Source organism: Labrus mixtus, chromosome 14, assembly GCF_963584025.1.
Source record: "Labrus mixtus chromosome 14, fLabMix1.1, whole genome shotgun sequence".
Taxonomy (NCBI): Eukaryota; Metazoa; Chordata; class Actinopteri; order Labriformes; family Labridae; genus Labrus; species Labrus mixtus.
This window is the reverse complement of record NC_083625.1, coordinates 10,211,704-10,224,212: the sequence shown is the minus strand read 5'-3', so window position 1 is coordinate 10,224,212 and position 12,509 is coordinate 10,211,704. Positions and strand designations below refer to the sequence as shown.

Below are 12,509 nucleotides of genomic sequence, written 5' to 3'. Positions count from 1 at the left end.
ATGAGTGATTTCAAATTTTTTTTTTTCATCCCAGTCTACACAGATATTCTTTCTGGTGTAAATTTACAATTTACAAGGACTGTCTGGTATTAAAGCCTGTCCCAAATATTGGCAGGGTAATATCTTAGACTGCAGTTATTAAAAGGCCGGTGTTACGTGCCGTTGTGTGTGTGTGTGTGTGTGTGTGTGTGTGTGTGTGTGTGTGTGTGTGTGTTTTGTGTTTGTTTCTCTCCCTACAGCTGCTGATTGAGCTCACCTGATGCCACTTAGAAATCAAGGGACTCAGCAATACAAGAGGAGAGAGGAGGAAGCAGTGGCCAGTGGGAAGAAGGGAGTTGACATAGTTAATAGTTTCTTGTCTTAAATAGGATTTTATGTTGGTGTTTCATTTTATCACTGTTTGGCTTCTATTTAGTTATTCTTAAAAACAATCTTATTTTCAGTTAAATTGTGTATCCACTAATAATTTGTTAGTTTTTCTAAATTCCCGTCTTTTTTTCTTCATTCTCGATTTTCAATTATTAATGTAACTCCCCTCATCCCTTAGCCATTTCGGGGGAACGTACAACAGCCGGGCTATTACTTGACGTTTTACAACACTTACAGAATTCTATCACAGGAATCTTCTTTGTGTTTTACCGTAAAATCCCAGTGTCAGTATAGAAAAACATCTACAGAGAAAATATCATGATATTTTTGTAAGTAAAGTGGTAGTTTCCTGAGAAAGTTGGGGAATTTACTGTTAACGTATACACACACATTTTACAGCTTTCAATATATCTTCTGTTCTAAGTTAAGCAAATCTCATATGGTATAAGGACTTGAGCTTGTACAGCTCTTTTCCAGTCTTCTGACTGCTCAAAGCGCTTTTTACACCGCATGTCACACCTACCCATTCACACACTGATGGTAGAAGCTGCTATGTAAAGTGACCATCAGTAACTAATCCCATTCATACACTTGCTTCGTCAGCAGCGAGAGCAACTTGGGGTTGAGTGTCTCGCCCAAGGACACATCGGACATGTTGCTGCAGGAGCTGGGGATTGAACACCAGACCTTCCAGGGTTAAGAGACACAACTGAGCCACAGCCGCCCCTCACAGAGATCCCACTTCTAAACTGTGCCCATGACCTCGCCCTTTATTGTGTGCCTGGAGGGCACTACCAGGCTCAGTCCAGTAGCTCACTGCGTAATGAGTTGCTGTCTTTGTTTATCTGAGGCTGTATGCACAGAGAATGTGGTCGCAAACTCAATGAAACCCCAGCAACCATTTAAACAACACAATATTCTTAGTATTTTGAGCCGTCTTGTACTTCAACAAAAACACCCTGACAGCAGGAAAACACATGCACACGCACACAGTATGAGCCTCCATAGTAAGGCTCAAGCTCCTGTGACCTTTAACAATTGACTTAAGAACAGATGACCCCTGTAAACTCAATAAGACGACTTTCTGCAGCACTGAAAGTCTAAGTCAAAGCTCAGACTGAACCCCCGGCCTTCATCTTTGTCAAACTAAAAAATTTAAAGGAAAAGGAAATGTATCGTTGGTGTATATATAAAATAACTCAATTGTATGGGAAAGACATAAATACTGACAGCATCTCCATCAGTTCACCTTGCTGGCAACAGTGTGACATTTAGCCAGCTAATCAATGTTCCCCACACTGCTCCAACTCCCTGATGCTTAAGCCCGGCTCATCAGTGCAGACAGAGAACAGCATGCATCCTAATCAGAGCGGCTACAGATGGAGCCGGGAGGACACTCATGACAGCACTGAGCAATGCTATTTAAAGGTGACAAATATAATCACTGGTTTATGTTACCTTGATGGCAACAAAGTCTTCTATAGTGAGAGAAACAAAGATTATGTTAAGAGTTCAGGGAGTTTTACTTTGGTATTAGTCATACAAAATACAACGTCAATTATGCACAAACAGATTTTGTATGTGTGCACTTACCCATCCATTTTGTTATGAACAGACTGGTCACTGATGGAGTTCAGCACGTAGATGTCCTAGATTCTCCAGATGCTCCTCTTCTTGCCTTTGCAGGAAACAGCTTGGATAAACAGACATAACAGATTTAAAGGGGTGTCAAGTATTCTGGCGATTGTTTCTTGTTACAATAAAGCAACAGCATTTTCACAAAGTTCTTCTCTGATTTTGAAAAAATAAATATGATTATGGAAAACTCTGTGCCAGTCATTCTTCTACCAATTAGGCATGATGCTTAAGTCAGATGTATTCATGGATAATCTTTCTTAAGTCTTTAAAAGGTCCACCAGTCATTTTATGGAGGGCCTTTGTAGTTCTGTGATCAACATGTTAAGAAAACTGAACTCCAGAAGTCAGAAACGAACTAAACTTTGTTGAATTGCACCATCTAGTGACTGACTGGGTACAAAAAAAACCTTCTGCAGGCTTATTTTTTTACACTGCAGGGCCCTGTCGAGTTGAATTTATCAGGAGAAAATGACGTAGTTATGGAGTTAGGAGATGTCATCTTTTGACAGAAATTAGCTCTCGAGAAGCAACAGGAGGGGGGGGGGCACTTTCGACTGGACGGTTCCCAGGAAAAATTGTATCGGCTACTTACAATGTCTTTAAATAAGGTCTGGTAGATACGTCACCTCGCTAGAGGTAGCCTTTATGTAGGCTACTTATATGTTTTAATCGATATATTTTTTTAAATGATTCAACTAGACACTTTGCCGTACCGAATCATATAGTCCATATTACAGAAGATTCACGTTGGAAACTGAGGTGTTCTTGCAGGACCTCGTGGCGCAACGGTAGCGCGTCTGACTCCAGATCAGAAGGTTGCGTGTTCAAATCACGTCGGGGTCATACATTTAATGCCAGAGAAGAGATTTTCTGGCCTTTGAGCGACTATAAAACCTTCGGGGATAACTAGGAGGGGCAGTTTTCATCAATGTGGCACTGTCTTGAATTTATAAATATGAAGACAAAATAAAATAGAGAGGAACTCTTCTTTCAATACATACGGGTATACTTGGATTTCAAAACAATATTCTGACTATGCAATATTTCACCCATTTCATCTGCTACAAATGCAAGTTCATATATAAAGTAGGCCTGTGGGAAAATAATATAAACACTTTCCGTTTGCCTTTCAAACCGAAACTCCTTGTTTTGTGTTTGTAAACATTTCGATGCCGAATATGCTGCTATGGTGTATTAAGTTTAGAGCACAATTAAACTGTCACTGTTCCCTCCTTGTGATGTTTTGTCATGATAATAACAAGCAGGGAACATTCCAGCAGTCAATTCTTTCAAAATGACCTCCACTGCAAGACATGTTGACTCTAAGCTAAGAAATGAGATAACAAAATAATAATATGCATTGCTAATCTGTTATTATGCATTCAGGAAACATGTTGAATATGCATGTACCTTTTCGGTCCAGCAGCCAGCTCCCAAGTTAGAAGTTAATCCTGGATTGTCACAGTGCAGGTGTTTCCTTTCATCTGTAAAAACACTTTACTCTTGTCCTGTATGTTTTCTCTCTGTCTTTAAGAAGTTTTCTTCCCCTCTCCCCTCTGCTTAAATGCTTCCTCACAATACAATTTGCAGTTCTCCCTCCCTCTCTCACTCATGCCAAGTTTCCCTAACTGCACCTCCTTTCTCGCTTTCCTAAAGCCGGTCTCTCATCTTTCACTGACACACACACACCGAGCGCACAGTTGATTAACACAGCCCTGTAGAGAGACAACAGGTCATGTTGAGTCCTCAGGAGCTAACTCACATGAGATGCTCCTCAGCAGCACTCTACTTTCTATCACAATGGTCTGCTTGTGCTCTGTAGCTCTCATTTTACATCAAACAGGTCAGTGAGTGTTCAGCAGCAGCGCTCTGCTCCAAGTATCACATTGTTATCTCTGCGTGTGAACAAGGACATACTTTAAAGGTTTTTTTTGTTTGACTTACAAGAAAGAGAGGTTAAATGCTTCAAACAAAGAGAAAAGCCTAACATTTCACTGTCACAAAGTAGCCCAAATCCTACGAAAGAAACCACACTTTTCCAAGTGCCCCCTTGTGCCCCTTACTTTTAAATGCCAGGCTAAAATGTCCCCATTGAGAGCTGGCCAGTGGGAGGGATGGATGTGGGAGGACAACAGAACAGTCAGGAAGGAGCCTGTATTGAGTAGCTTGTTGAAGAGAGTATTATTACACTGTGCGAGCTCAAATACAAGGCTGTAAACAAACCCTGTTTCCCAAGTAACAAAGCTGAATGTCTCTTCTCTTTCTGTACAAAATCGAAGCTACTGCTGAGAGGAGAAATGAGGGGGGGGGGGGCACAGTGGTGGCACTGGGGCTGGCTACACCCAACAGCAAAGAGTCCTATTCAAATTGCTTTATTGTGATTACTGAATTAGCTAAGAATTTTAGATTTTTAACTGGATGTAACTTCAATTAACCAATCTGACGGTTGATCTTTGTTTTTGTTGTTTTCATGTTGTGAGTACCACATGAGTAGAAAAAGGCCTTGAAGGTAAAATGACTTTCTTCTCCCTCAGTCTGGCTAGAAGGCAGTTACGCTGGTAGCAGAGAGAAGAAATAATAGATGAAGTGAAATGCAAGAACTGGAAAAATAGTCGTCACTAAGGCTGGGACACAGAGTACAGGAGTCTCTAAGTCCTGCTTGTATCACACACAAAACAAGAAACTTCACAGAAGTTCTTCTCGCTTATCTTAAACATCCACACAGATCAATATTAACAAATCACATGCTTCAGGATAGTAATAATGTATGTGTGTCAGAGTACCACTTTAAGTGACCCCTCTCTGTAATGATGCTTTGCAGTAAAAAGATGATGATGATGATTTGACCCATTAGTTATCTGTGAACATAAGTGTGCTAGCTTACATTTGCCATAAGGGCTACAATATGTTCTGATTTGTACTGAAGCTCAGGCGTCATCTCTCTCTCTGCTTGGCTATCATAGTCCTCCTCTGGGCCTTACATCAGTACCAACAGTCGGAGCTAACAAGATTCCTCTCCTGATTGTCGGGAAGAATAAATTCTACTGAAGTCTAAAATGTTAGAAACAGGCTTTCAAAGATTTCAGGATAAAAGAGGCAAAATATCAACCTGAAAAGCAACCCAGAATAAATGTTGTTAAGTGCCATAATCCATAATAAGGTAATAATCATTTATTACACACAAAAATACAAAAATATTAAGAGATGTTGGGATTTTTGGCTCAAAATCAAAACCCATACAGTTCAAAGCAAGTCCCTATTTGCCTTGGTTCTACTGAAGGGTAAAAGTGTAAAGCCAAAAAAAAAGACAGACAATCTAAAAAGAAAAAACAAACAAACAAACAAACAAAGCTTGCTCTCTGTCTCTAAAAAAAAAAAAGAAGAAAATTCAAGTATATGATCCTTTGAAGTGCTGTTCGTCTACATCTCCGGGCTTACTTCTGCCTCCTATGCGTCTAAAAAAGGATCTGATCCCAGAGGTGCTCACGTGCCCCTCTTCATGACTGTCTGTCTTACTGCCGAGCAATAAACAGTCTCCTCCTGCTTCTCTCAAAACTTCTGTCCTTGATCCAGAGGAGTGCGACCTTTGAGAAGTGCTTCTCTGGAACAGTTCCCCCAGTCGAATTCGGGATACTGGAGAGCGTTTGGTTTCATCAACAGAAACCGACCTGATGATTGGACCCCGTGACACAGCTCTCCTATCGGGGCACTCAGGAAGAGATGCAGAACCTCCAGATGGAGATGTTTGAGTACCACGGTTTGAGGAATTGCTCTCCCAGACTCCATCGTCTTTGTCATCTCCACCTGATGATGAGGGTCTTGTGCAATGTTGAGCTTGTCTGTTTCGTGAGGTTGGGTTTCCTTGAGAGGAGGTTAAAGGGCTCAGGATAGTCCACGGGGAGGTTGGATTGTTGGCAAAGCAATAGTGTCTAACTCTGGATTGTGGGGTTCTTGGGGAAGCGTTTGTGTCTTTGGGCCTCTCTGACTGTCGAGGAGTGCCCTGAACTCTGTCCCCATCAAAGCTGTTTTGGTAGCGGAGCACCTTACGAGTAATCTCACGAATCTTCTCGGCTTCGTCTTTGTTGTCCAGAAGTTGCTCCCCCTCTCCCTGCAGTTTAGGATGCTTCTTCTCAGGCCGCTCTTGTCCAGAGCCGGGCAAAGCTTGTGTTTTTTTTACTGGTGAAACTGTCTTAGAACTGCACGCTGAGGGGGATCCTTTGATTGAGGGCAGCATTTCCTTCTTCCTGCATCTGGTCAATCCCTCTGGAACAGTGGTGAGGAAGCTCTGTAAGACCGACTCTAGGCTGGAGTCGTCGTTTTTAGGGTCAGGTTTGGAGCGGGACACAGTTGAGCGACGTTTGGCTGCAAAACGCACGCTCTCCCTCCGCTTGTGCCTCTCCTCTGCTTCTTCTCGCATTCGGTTGTCCTACAGACATGCAAAAAAAAAAAAAAATCAGTGGATACAAATAAGACTAATAATAATTTGGAGAACTTAAAATTCAACCTTCAAAAGTTTCTTTAAAATTGAGGGTGTCATTTTTACATACAAACTAATACTTTAATGTTTACATGTGATACAGTTTATTCCATAGCTCTTATGAGTATGATTATATTTCTTTCTATGCTTACCTGTACCGCTGATTCAAACCGCTTGCAAAATGAATGAAAGATGGAGCAGCACTCCTCCAGTTTGAAGGTAGCAGGGTCTTCACAGTAGTATTCAGCAACATGGTCGCTCACAATATTTAGCTCTTGGACGATGGACTCAACATCGGCCAGCTTGGCCTCCGCCCTCTGAGAAATGACGACATAAAAAGGAATGATTGAGGAGAAACCCAACATGTATAACGTCATAACAGGCGCTTTTGTTAATTGGCTTTACAATTTGGTGCCTTTGTGCAATAAAAGGTCAATTAAAAAAAGCAGCAAAGTTACCAGGAAAAATGTCTCCATTTGTTGTAAGAGGCCAGGATGTCTGCTGCTGTATAATTTCACTTCTTTGATCTTCTTGGCTTCTCTCTCATAGTCTGAAATGACCTCCTCTTTACAAAATCTGTCATAGCAACATTTATAAATTAGAAAGATGTTTTTTTTAAAGGCAATACTTCATAGTGAATCAAACCAACAGAAATCAATATCACTCTGAAACTGATGAGAAAGCATCTAAACCAAACCATGTTCAGATAAATAACTCAATAGATTATCAGTGAACTAGTGACCTTGCTGCCTTGCCGATGTGTTCTAGCTGGCTGGGAAACGTCAGCAACTCAGCGTCGATTTCCTCTGCTTGCTGTGGGTGGAGGTAAAGGAGGGAAGCTATTGTAAATAAAAAGATAGGGTGTAGAGAAAAAGCATGGCAGCATTCTTTTTCATACAAACCATCTATTCATCACAATGCTCTCCCTCACCTTGGCAACATAGTGCATGAGGTTCATGCCCGGCTTGTTGGCCTTGGTGTCTGCCAGCTTGAGGAGAGAGGTCATCCTGAAGCCAATGGCATTGGCACTGTAACCACCCTGTGTAATCAATCATATGAATAGTCAATTCAGAGGTGAAGTAAAGACTGAGTAAAACGATTCTGAAAGGGGAACTTAAATGCATTAGATATTTTACAGAAGTGGATTTTATAAAACCATCATTCTTAAAGAAAAATACCAACAGCGTTCATGTAATTCCCAGCTTTTAAGACCAGCCGAATGACTGAATGGAGGTCATCGCAGTCCAACAGCTCTAAGTAGAAAAAAAAAAGTCATGTAGACAAAAATAATTGAGAAAAAAAAAAAAGTATACATGTGTGTTGACTGTTACCATTAGCTCCTTTAGTCATGACAGCAACAGAGTTTTTCACCTCGTCCATTAGAGGAAAGAATTCCTCCCTCAGCACCATCGCCTTCAGGCGTTCCTCATAGCTGCAGACGGAACACATCATCATACCTTTTAATATAGACACCAGCTGTGAGAAGTCATTTATATGAGACTGAGCAAGAGATTACAAAAATATGAACACAAGTTTCCTTAATCTTATGATGTGCTGCATGTGAAGTCCACGGTGCATATGTGGTAGAACTTTGACTAAAATAATCTGCACACAAAGAAGGTCACTCACCCCGGCACTTTGACCAGCTGCACCATGAACTGGTCAGCTTCAGGTAACACAGAGAGGTTCCCACTGAAGGATAGCAGCAGCTTCACCTGTTCATTGACACCAACAATATTAGTATGCTAACTATTTTTTTTTATTTTTTTTATATAGCTTACATGGGATTGGGACGTTGTTACCTCCCCGTCTTCTGGCAGCAGTTTACAAAGCTCCATTAGTTTTCCTGTTCCAAATCTGAGCCAGTTCCCTTGACGAATATCCTGCACCATCTCTGCAACTGGCCTGCAGAGGGAGACAAAAGACAACAGTAACAGTGCAGCATTCAGTCCTGATATCAGCAGGACTTGTCAGACACATTATGTCTTGTTAAATACTGGCTGAGGAAGTATTCTGATCCTTTTTTTTTTAGTTGGTCACAAGTGTCCAACTAATCGGTAATAGATTAAGAACTGATCAAATAATTAAAGATAATTGATACATTTAAGAAAATTATACTTGATGACAAGAAAAAGCACAGAAAAATTAACCCAGTAAGAGCAAAAATAATAATATATGTATATTATATCTGTAGAGTGTTGCATAATTAATTTACGATTAATTGATTTCTAAACTGAGCGGTCCTTAAGTGTTAGCGTTCATTGTTAGTTCAAAGGCCCATCATAACTTGTTAGTGTTAGCTGTTAAATACTTGTGTCATAAAAGTACAAGATCTTGATCCGAAAAGCAGCACAGTACGAGTAGAAAGCAACAAGAAAATAAGTAAAGTACAGATACCTCAAATTTAACCGTTTTAAATAAGAACTTATGTAAATGAACTTCTGAGTTATACTCTCTTTTCTGCGAGCTCATGCTACTTCCTTTTCCAACTTTGAGATTCACATTTGGTGTCATTCTTTCAAAAGTGAAGTGCTGTTGGGAAGCCTCTACAGTGCAAACATAACCAGGGAGGAGGAGCTGACACAATGCAACTCAGCAAACATGGACATCAGAAAGTAAATGGAGTGATCTGCTTCCTCAGACACAAAAACACAATATAATATATTATTATATTAAACAATATAATCAGCTCTCTCTGCTGCAGTAGAAAAGCAAATATTGACACTGGTTGAGGTATTCTGTCAACACGCCACACTTTACATGAAACACTGCTATTTGTATTGTGTGTACCTTCAATTTATTTTTAATTGCATCATCACTTTTGCTAAAACCACATATATGTTTATGTTATTTGAATTGAATAACATGATACAGCAAACATCATTGCAGTTAGCTGCCGACACATAAAGAGAGAATTATTTGCTATTCAAAGTGAGAGCTGAGTGAACGTCAGACTGATAGTGACATCATCTTGATAAGGTTCAGACACACACAAGTGCTGAAGTCAATTTACCAGTGAACTGTTTTTAATGAACGTGGAGCTAGACTTAAAGACTTAAAGGAAATTGTTATGACCTGATCTTTCCAATAATTTTTACACTCCCCAACATCAATTATATGGAACTATATGGTTTGTAGTGTTAACGTTTAAAGTGCATACAGGAACTAATAACCACTGACCCCTACCCTGGTCCTCTTTTTGTAAACTCCTCTCATGCTTTCACAGTTGTACTCTTCATTATCTCTAAACAGAGTCGTTCTACAATTGGCTGCCAACATTCAAGATAAGCACAGAGAAGAGTTTTTTGCCAGTAGATGGTCGGGCACCAAACCACAACTTAAATCTATACCAAGTATCAGGGTTAGGGCATTGCAGATGAAAATGGATTTGACCCGACTCAGGCTGAAAATCATACTCACATACTCTTCACGTAAAGTCAGTTTACTTTAACAAAATAGCCTCAAGTATCATAGGCTAACTAGCTCACAAACTTCATATTCCTCCTTTCTCCATAAAACACAGGGGACCAAAATGGAACATCTTACACTTAATTAAAATGACAGGTCTCTCTGAGATGAAAATATTTGGAATAATGTCTTAGTACACATAGGCAACAGTGAGATGTACAGAAAACCCTAGAATCACTCCATTGGGCTCCACCAGGCGCAATTAGCCATGTGAGTGTGGGATCAGGAACATGCACTTTTGTCCCTGTTGCTACACACACAGAAAAACTTTCCATTTAATGGCAAAAACTGGCTAAAAACATGGCTACAAATGTAGCCTGGTGTGTCTTCTATTCTCAGCTCTAACTCTTCGTCAGCACTATCGTTTCATATCGTTCAATTTAATTTAAAAAAGGCATTTCCATTTATTTGAATATGGTCTGCTGAGATAAAGCATGGGTTAGAAAAAACTTGGTGGACGTGACTTACGTGTGGATATTCTTATTTCTGAATCTATGTTTTGCATGAAATTATGTTTTTATGGTGAGGAGGGGTTAGGTTCCAGTTGTTAGTCCATTGTTTATCTGAATCACTGGTGTGTTCTTTCATAATCACTCTGTCATTCCACTGAACTCCCTCTTTTACTCAGGTTGAACTAATCCTTACCTCTTGAAATGTCTCAGGAAGATCCCAATATTCATACTCTTTTTGGAGTCAAGTATTGTGACCTAAAGAGACAAGAAATGCAAATTATAGTTAGCAATAAATAAAATATCCAACGTAGAACACCTGTATTTACACGAAATGACAAGTTCAAACCCAACATAATAACTCACAAGTTATTTGAGGAAGAATCCAAACACAGTTTGCATTCAGCAGTTCCTCATTGATCACACAATTAGCGGGGAACTTTCATAGAGTAGTTCCTGTAACTGAGTTCTTTACTTCCCTATCTTCATTCTGTTTAAGTTTGAATGCTCACAAACACTGGGGATGGTCTGCACCAGTTACTTCTCTAGCAAAAGTTTCCAAATTGGCCTAAATGCAATCTTTGCTATTCACCTGAGGCTCCTGAGGAAAGAGGTCCAGCCCGTCACTGTTCTTTAGACCCATCACCCTTGAATTGCGGATTGAGGCCCGTTTGTCTACATGACTAAACAGCTCCTCTATGCTCTGGATATCCAGCACGAGGTCTCTCTGGCTCCCCATCGTTGTCCACACGTTACGTTTGCCCAGGACCCGCTGGCTGGGGATGGTGTCCCAGTTCAGCTTTTTCATGGAACGACGCTGGGCACTTCGAGAGCCAAAAGGAGAAGGAGAAGTTGGGGGAAGAGGAGGAGGAGGTGGAGGTGGAGGTGGAGGTGCTGGTGGTGGGGGTGGTGGTGGTGGTGATACAGAGGTGACACACATAGTGGAAGGCTTCAGAGAACATGATATGGGACATGAATCTTCCTGGGCATCAGTTGATACAGGAGATGTAGCGTTTTGAGAGGAACAGCTGGCATCAGAGGCAGATTTCAAAATCAGCTCTCCCTCCATTTGATCGCTCAAATTTAAAGATGATGGGAGGAAGTGTCCTTCTGCTGGCCACTAAGATCTGAGGAAATACAGAATAAATTACATTTGTATTAGCTATTCTGGACAATATCGATTAGCAGAAGATATTTAATATCATATTTTTGCAAAAGCGCATTTAAAGTTGTCTAAGCCAGTGTTGTTGTCCTAATTGCCTAAATTTCTGAGATGTATAAAACTATCACATAGCCTATTCAAAGAACTTTCAGTAGCCTATAGCTTCACCTCTTGCTTCTGTTAATTTATAGAGTAGCATTTCCTCAAAAAAGCCCTATTTGGTCCCTCCATATGCGAATAGCCCACAACATTAGACGAAACATCGTTGGGAAAATCAAGATCTTTTAGGATTCACTCTTCACAGCAAATAAGCAGAAGCTTCAAATACTTTTTAATAGGCTATATTAAAAATAACTTAATAAATTAACTTTGTAATGTGGTCCTACAACGTTTGCAGCCGCTGTTTCATTTCTGAGAAGGGAAGCTGGCAACTAGCAAACTCATAATAATCAGATTTAATTATACGGAAACATGTCATCAGTGGTTAAATGTAGCCTATGCCGAAAAATGTAGTCTAAAAATGCAGTCATCTTTTTTCCTCCTTACAAATATTAGGCTACATCATAATGCCTGAATGCTCTTCAGAACATGTTACATGAAACTAAGAACTGATATCTTCACAAAAACCATACAGGACAAAATGTGCGTCCTTTCAATACACTCGAAACTTTCAACAAAAGCGGCAAAGGTTAATTTTACTCACCCTGCTTTTAAAATGTAGCTGTCAAAAAAAACCTCCTCCGACATGGCCTCGTGCTCCTGCAGCGTCCTAATGTTGGTCTGTCTCACGAGCAGCAGTCACAGGTGCAGCGCGCGCCTAAACCAATCACGTTAAGGTCACTTGTCAGGTATGGTGACGCCCTAATGGGGAAATGTAACCAAATAAATGACTTTCTGTTAGGTGACGAGCGATGGCCGACCCGCTACTTTCAGCCTACACATACGG

At 40.5% G+C, this 12,509-nt stretch overlaps 1 protein-coding gene and 1 non-coding gene across 2 annotated transcripts; one reads left to right on the top strand and one right to left on the bottom strand.

Annotated features, from left to right (window-relative positions):
* Positions 1 to 2,778: 2,778 nt before the first annotated feature.
* trnaw-cca (transfer RNA tryptophan (anticodon CCA)) lies at positions 2,779 to 2,850 on the top strand. Its single transcript has one exon. It is a non-coding gene; the product is annotated as a tRNA-Trp (tRNA).
* Positions 2,851 to 5,163: 2,313 nt separating this feature from the next.
* fhdc3 (FH2 domain containing 3) lies at positions 5,164 to 12,371 on the bottom strand. Its single transcript, XM_061055025.1, has 12 exons — positions 12,267 to 12,371; positions 10,994 to 11,528; positions 10,598 to 10,659; positions 8,287 to 8,389; positions 8,114 to 8,199; positions 7,816 to 7,916; positions 7,667 to 7,737; positions 7,416 to 7,523; positions 7,227 to 7,297; positions 6,943 to 7,060; positions 6,637 to 6,801; positions 5,164 to 6,433 (listed from the first exon to the last, which is right to left on the bottom strand). Exons 2-12 carry the CDS (start codon positions 11,468 to 11,470, stop codon positions 5,396 to 5,398), a joined length of 2,400 nt encoding a protein of 799 aa, XP_060911008.1. The 5' UTR covers positions 11,471 to 11,528; positions 12,267 to 12,371; the 3' UTR covers positions 5,164 to 5,395.
* Positions 12,372 to 12,509: the final 138 nt, after the last annotated feature.

What these genes read in the sequence shown, in the direction of transcription:
- fhdc3 (XM_061055025.1), bottom strand. Translation starts at nt 11,470, where the DNA reads ATGGAGGGAGAGCTGATTTTGAAATCTGCCTCTGATGCCAGCTGTTCC. An exon ending in TTCCTGAGACATTTCAAGAG is followed by an intron (nt 8,390 to 10,597) that starts GTAAGGATTAGT and finishes CTCCCTCTGCAG; the next exon opens with GCCAGTTGCAGAGATGGTGC. An exon ending in CAGCTGGTCAAAGTGCCGGG is followed by an intron (nt 7,917 to 8,113) that starts GTGAGTGACCTT and finishes TTCCGTCTGCAG; the next exon opens with CTATGAGGAACGCCTGAAGG.